The sequence below is a fragment of the Mustela nigripes genome, chromosome 1, assembly GCF_022355385.1.
Source record: "Mustela nigripes isolate SB6536 chromosome 1, MUSNIG.SB6536, whole genome shotgun sequence".
Taxonomy (NCBI): domain Eukaryota; kingdom Metazoa; phylum Chordata; class Mammalia; order Carnivora; family Mustelidae; genus Mustela; species Mustela nigripes.
In genome coordinates, this window is record NC_081557.1 from 180368615 (window position 1) to 180376080 (window position 7466).

Genomic DNA, 7466 nt, shown 5'->3' on the forward strand with positions numbered 1-7466 from the left:
AAATGAGTTGGACTTTATTCAAAAGAAAAATAGAATTTTTCTTTTGAAAAAGACACGCTTCTTGCCTTCAGAGAGCTTACAATTCACAAATTATACCCACCCATATTATTAAAAAAACAAACTCAGACCAAATCATATTATGGGGTAAAAGAAAAAAGCTAACAAGCCAAAGTACCATATCATAAGCACCAAATGACTGACACTGCTATAGGAATTTGGCTAACAAACAGTGTGCCAGCTGGGATAATTGAGAGAAAGTTGGAACTTAAAGGCCACAAGATATACACATGTGGAGAGAAGGCAGGGAGGAAATATTGAAGCAGGGAAACATTGTTAGCAAAGACACAAAGGCAAGAAATGTTTTCAATGAGCTCAGAGTATAGAATAGATTAGCTTAGTCCCAAACTGAGAGTACATACAAAGGGACTTTATATTGATGTATTAACAAATATGTTTTATCATAAAAACATTGTTCTAAAATAAAAATGTTTGCCTCAGAGATAAGAAACTGAAAATTGTATTAAGTATATAAAAACATTCCCATAGAATTATGAATTAAATTCTCTGGCAAGTGAATTTGAAAATTAATTAATATATTCTTTTTCTTTTCACTTCTCACAGAGTTGCCACCCCATTTGGAGGTTTTGAAAAAGCATCAAAAATGGTTAAATTCAAGGTTCCAGATTTTGAGCTACTACTTCTAACAGATCCCAGGTTTATGGCTTTTGCCAATCCTCTTTCTGGTAGACGGTCCTTTAATAGGACTCCAAAGGGATGGATATCAGAAAATATTCCTATAGTGATAACAACTGAGCCTACAGAGGATACCACTGTACCAGAAACAGAAGACCTATGAAAAAAAGTTGTATGTGCCACAAAACCGTCTAAATATAAATGTTGCTGTTTCATTATTCTACTTACTGGCAAAATCACTTACACTCTTCATTAGTAACAATAATTTAATAGCAATTTAGCAATTTTCCTTTTATTGCTTTTAAATTAAATATCAGATCAAACACTAATAAACAATTTGAAATCTTGTTTTAAAAACTTTCAACTCACATGTCTTTATTCATAATTTTGTTTTCACCCAGTCTAAACAATCCAGACTTGTCACTGAGAAAGTCCAGAAGAGTAACTGACTACAAAAGGTTGCACCTTGGGGCACCTGGGTGGCTCAGTGGGTTAAAGCCTCTGCCTTCTGCTCAGGTCACTATCCCAGGGTCCTGGGATCAAGCCCCACATCAGGCTCTCTGCTCAGCAGGGAGCCTGCTCCTGCTTCGCCCTTTCTCTCTCTGCCTGCTTGTGATCTCTGTCTAATAAATGAATAAAGTCTTAAAAAAAAAAAGCTTGCATCTTATTTTTCTTTAATATGAGCTATTTTTGAATAAGTTTTTTAAGTGGGATCTAGAATTAGAGTGCAGTGCAAGATATTTAGACACATTTGGAGTTTTCTTTAAGGGATGAAAGCTATGGAAGCTGATGTACAAACATTATGGATGGAGAAAAGGGTTGGAAAGCATTCTTTTCTCGTGACCAGGATAAAACAGCATGTCTGGATAAAGCCTTTTAATTAGTCATTATTAGAATTTCTAAACTGCTTTGTATTTTTTGACCAGCTTTGAATCACTAGGTAACTATTCCAGATGACATTCTCCAAAGTTCAGTTGGGTGACTATATTCATTTAGTATTAAGTCAACCACACAAAGAGACAATGATACAGCAAACATCATACTCGTCTTAATGGCCAGGGTATACTTGGAATTCAAACTCCATAAATCCCAAAGCTGTGTGTTGATTAGGTTTGACTTTATGTATGCATTTTTAGAGGAGTAATAACAAATGAAATATATAATAATATAGGTAAAATATACATATGTATGCATGAGAGAGATGTATAATTTGAATTGACAGGGTTTTTTTTTTTTTTCTGAATCTTTAAATTCTAGTCCTTAAATACTAGGGAGTATATGCTATAAAATATTAAAAAAAACACAAGAACTGAAAGAGCACAAAACATCTGAAAGCAAATGAGATTCGCAAACATATTGATATACAAGGCTAAACTAATATAAAGGTATAGATCTGTCTTAAAATATGATAGAGGGAGTAGACAGCATAGAGCTAATAAGAAATAAGTATCAATTTTTCCATTTCAATTCAGTTAAGAGTTCTGTGATAGAAGGTTATGCCAGAGAAGGAATGACTCAGCCATAAAAAACTATGCCTAGACTTAAGTTTAGGGAGAGAGGATAGTAAAGAAAATGCCACATAACAACATATTTACAAAAGAATCTGTGTATGCAGTGCTGGAATTGGTGGTTTTAATCATTCACTAGTCTTGTAAGCAGAGAATTTTTAAAAAAAATTGTTAATGAAAAAAGTTCCTACAAAGTAGCAATATCAAAATATTGCATTAATACATACTGAAATTATAGAGAATTTATATAATTTAAAATATATCTTTAAGATAATTTAGTTTAAGTTTTGGTGTTTATCTGTTTTAAAATAACAACATTGGCATATTTGATGACCTAGATATAAGGCTCTCATCATGACAATTTTCGGTCCATTTTTAGTGTTTTAAAAAATAAAAATTGTCATATTCTATTATACATTGTGATGATATCATTTAGTTTTTACTAGCAGTTTGAAATTAGTTACTATTTCTCATTAAACTGAAATTTTATTGCATGATTTCAATGATCTCCAAATAATTTAACTGTGTGCTCAATGTCACCATTCTGTCAACCATTAAAAGGGGGCCCGTGATTAAATACGCTAGCTAAAAGAACAATACTCCCCCCTTCTGCAACTACCATAAAGGAATATTTAAAAAGGGAAAATCTTCAGTTGCCTTTTTTTTTTTAAAGATTAGAGAGAAAATGATGGAATAACTCTCTGTTCACTATTATATTTCTCCCTTTCCTGGAAATGTGTATTAATTCTAGCTCAGCTGTCTGACACCTTTAGAAATGCCAAAATTTCACACTCGGGTTGTTACATAATTGAGAATTTGAAAGGAACTTTGAATAGGTTTCCATTGACCTGAAAAGCAGCTAAATCTTTCAGAGTCTGAAGAAATATGATAGTCTATTTAGAACAGCAGAAAGACTGTGGCATCTTTTCCAGTCACATTTGTATACATGAAAAATGGAATAAAGGAGAATGAAAATTAAAAGAAAAAGTAAAAGAATAAAAATAACTTTCATTGATGGACTACTAAATGCCAGGCAGTGTACTCATGGTTTTCTAAAGACTCCTTAACATATATTTGTCAGTTTTTATTTGAATAATTATCCTGCAAGGAAGGTATAATAAATAATCTCAATTTTATATAAGAACATTGAGCCCTGGAGAACTAAGGTGATTTGCTTAATTCTAGCACGAAGGTTTGATAAGTCTGGCTCTAAAAATATATGCTCTTGTCATTGTTTATCTTCTCTTTCAGAATAAAATTTAGCCTTAAGCTATTTTTTTACATTAGACAAAATAATAATAAATCTCCTTTATCTTAACTTGAGGCAAATATAGCTATGAACTGGACAATTTCAGAGTTATCCTCCAAAGTCACTCAGGCACTCATGATCAGAGGACGCTGTGCTGCTAGGATGTGTTGAATGTGAACTCAATACAACCAGCAATATGAATGTTTAATATAGAAATCTGAGGACCATGAAGGCAAACTCTGATTAAATTTGCTCATTTCTGCTCAGAATCATGCATCCTTTTGATCTGTGTAATCTTCCCTTCCTTTCCCCTGCAGAGGTGAAGGAGGAAAGAAAGGAAAAGAATGCATGACACTAAGAAATCTTAAGGTTGAAAGAAGTCATAGTGTGATAATACACCAAAGCCATTCCTTTAAAGGAAAATGTTTTCTACTTCTCAAAACTTTAGATGGAACTCTCTTCCTTTCCATTATACCATTCAACAGACTTCCAGATCATGAAATTATATCTCCTATTTTATGTAAGCCAATTTCCTAATGATCAGCTGGACAATTGTTCTCTAGATAATAACTAGAGCGGGCACCTGGGTGGCTCAGTGGGTTAAGCCTCTGCCTTCAGCTCAGGTCATGGTCTCAGGGTCCTGGGATCGAGGTCCGCATCGGGCTCTCTGCTCAGCAGGGAGCTTGTTTCCTCCTCTCTCTCTCTGCCTGCCCCTCTGCCTACTTGTGATCTTTCTCTCTCTGTGTCAAATAAATAAATAAAATCTTAAAAACAACAACAACAACAAAAAAAAAAAACTAAAGCTACACTAATAACTAGAGCTGTGGTTAAAAAGACCATTCTTGGCTTTTAACTCTACTCCCTTCAATCATTTCTCAAAGTTAGGATTTTCCATTTCTTAACTCACTATTCAAAAACACTTGATAATTAAAAACTACTAATTACTGGTCATTAAAGAATCAAGGCAAATATAAACTATAATTTTGAGTCTAAGTGACCATTTATTGAATCCATTTAAACTTTTACATTTTCTAAATAGATCCATTTATAAATGTTTTAGCAGCTTGGAAATGGAGGGGGGCAATTATTCTTGCAAAGGCTAATGTGGAGCAAAATGTCCAGTCAGGAGTATGAAAAGAACATCCTGAACTTTCCAACTCGGGGCACAGCTGTACCAGCAGACTTATTAATTCTGGAATTTCCTCACTCTGCTGCTTATGCAAGATAAAACTTACATGACATCATTGCAGTTTCTCAGCCTCAACTGCTTTTTATTAAGCTTAGGAAAGTATTGCTTTGAATGCTGCTTTTCTTATGAAAAATATTTTCGACCTCCACATGCTCTATTCTGTAGGAAGAAGGGCAGTTTGCTTTCTATGAAAGGTGGAAGAATGCCAGCTTTTGCCCAGAGAACAAGCAAGGGGAACCTACTGATCAAAGCACTTCACCAACGTATCAAAGAGTCTTTGGGAAATTATAATACTTTAAAAAGTTAGACTTTCCAGAACTAAGGAAAAAAAAATAAGTAAAATTGTGTAAAGATTTCCAGGGCTGAAGCTGGAGTGTTTATTAGATAAACAACAGGGTGTGTCTCTATTTGAATTCCTTAGATAGAAGGGCTGAATTTTAACTCAGGACAGAAATTTTTTTCTGCTTTCTCAATAAATGTAAATAAAAGGAAGATTTGGTATGTATGGGCAGACATGGGCGAAATCAGAATTTTAAGAGGTTATAGTTCAGAACCAAAAATAATGTGCTTATTTTTCTGTACTGTGTTACATTTTGAAACACATTTCAGTGACAGCTGAAGGGGATGGAGATGTGTCAGGAAATAGGACCGGAAAAAGTCAGAAGGAAAAAAGATAAGTTCAATGTCATACCCTATTTTAAAACTGCTGATTGAAGAACTAGTATAGAAGCTGCAGCACTAGCAAAATAAATATAAATAAAAGGGGCAAAAAAGGAATGCCAGAATGAAGCAGGCTGAAAAGAAATACAGGCCAGCCTGGACAGGAATTAATTGTGTTATTTCGTGCTTTCTGCAGGATTTTCTTCATACTTTTTGAAGTAGTTCAGATTCTACATGTACACAACTGTCTAATGTAAATTGTCCCCAAACAGATACTCTGAGCACATCTTCTGTATCATTACTTACTTACGGATAACGTAAAAGCTGTTGTTTGGAAGGTGCCAGCTGGCTGCTGGTCTACTACAAATCAGCGATGTAATCTCAAGCAATTCACTTCACTCTGTCAGTCTTCTCCAATTCTTTATGTGGCTCAAGTGCTACCTCTGCCTGAGACCTTCCCTGACCACCCTTATTTCAGAACATATATTTCTAACACATTATTGTGGTTTTTTAAAAAAGATTTTATTTATTTATTTGAGAGAGAGAGAGAGTGCACGCACAAGCGGGGGTAAGGGGGAGAATCCCAAGCAGGCTCCACTCCCGGCATGGAGTCCAAGGCAAGGCTTGATCTCACAACCCTGAGAACATGACCCCAGCTGAAATCAAAAGTTAGACACTGAGCCATCCAGGTACCCCATTATTTTGCTTTTTTAAAATTTGCACTTATTATTCCCTAACACAATGTGTTAGTTTGGGTCCTTTGAGAAGCAGATGTCAAGATGGGGTTAAATCTGAAAATATTAGGGAAAATGCTCTCAAAAGTGAAAAAGGTGAAGGAATCTAGAGGTCTAGGAAAGCCAAGAGACTTCAAACAGCAGTGCACTACTTGTCCCACACTACCATGCAGTCAAGGGAAGATGCAGTGCAGCTGTTGGAAAATCCTGGAGCCAAAGTCACCTGTAGGAGAGGCCCTGTGCTTCCCTGAAAGAGTTCCACCTTAGTGTCCCTGTCACGGTCACTCACTGGCTGGGAGTAGACTGTGGAAGACAGTCTAGGCCTGAATGAAGTGATGGAGGTCACAGTGCACCAACACTGGGGCCCTTGGTCACTAATGTTGTTGGAGATCTGCATGGAGCATTCTCAGGGCCCACCAAAATAATACATGTACTTGTTCCTTCCTTGTTCATCTAGCCCACCGGAATGAATGTTCTCTCAGGGCAGAAACTTTGCCTTTTTTTTTATTAATTGCTTTATCCTCTGTGCCTGGTACACAGTAAAGAACAATAAAAATGTGTTAGATGAATAAATGTATCTGAATTATGGGGATAATATTAGTTTCCATCTTAAAAATAATTGCATTATGGGGGCACCTGGGTGGCTCAGTGGGTTAAGCCTCTGCCTTCAGCCCGGGTCATGATCTCAGGGTCCTGGGATCGAGCCCTACATCGGGCTCTCTGCTCGGCAGGGAGCCTGCTTCCCCCTCTCTCTCTGCCTGCCTCTCTGCCTACTTCTGATCTCTCTCTCTCTCTGTGTCAAATTAAAAAAATAATAATAATAATTGCATTATAAAGTATACTACCCCATATATAATAAGTCCTCCATAAATGTTGTTATAAATATAATAAAAATATATCAACATCATGCCGTAAGATATCAAAATCACTTAGAACTAAGCTAGATTAGAGGTTATATTGAAAATTCTTTGGGATAAATACACTTTGCTCTGATTTGGATCAAACATATGTTGGAGCAAGGAATTTATTAAATATAGACATAGAAAAATTAAACCGACTACCTTTTTAGGATAAGCATTAGCATTAACTTCGTTCTCTAGACTCAAAACTGCAGTTAGGATAGCCTTTTTAGGATCTTGTTAGAATAGTCTTATTTCCTGTGAGCTTTCACATATTTTGTATGTCATTTGAGAAATTTTTCTCATAGTCCTTGGGCTCTATTTAATGTCACGCCCCGGAATGAGAGCCAGCTTGGAACCCACAGTCAGAACAGAGCCACAGGGCTCATGACTCACCAGGACCCACGGTCTCCCAGCCCACCTTGTGCTGACATACGCCAAGGGGCCTGCATAACGAGGGTGTGGGACTTAGAGGTTTTCACAGATAACCTACAGGTTTTTAGAGCCATCCTAAAATGAGCTCCCAAACCAGCC

The 7466-nt window shown here is 36.1% G+C and overlaps 1 protein-coding gene across 1 annotated transcript in view; it reads left to right on the forward strand.

Moving 5' to 3' along the window:
• The window catches only part of MYOZ2 (myozenin 2), a 34946-nt gene extending 33995 nt beyond the window's left edge, over positions 1-951 (forward strand). The window contains exon 5 of the mRNA XM_059395301.1: positions 622-951. Coding sequence (XP_059251284.1) covers positions 622-856 — 235 coding nt within the window. The 3' untranslated portion in view covers positions 857-951. The remainder of the gene's footprint in view (positions 1-621) is intronic.
• Positions 952-7466: the final 6515 nt, after the last annotated feature.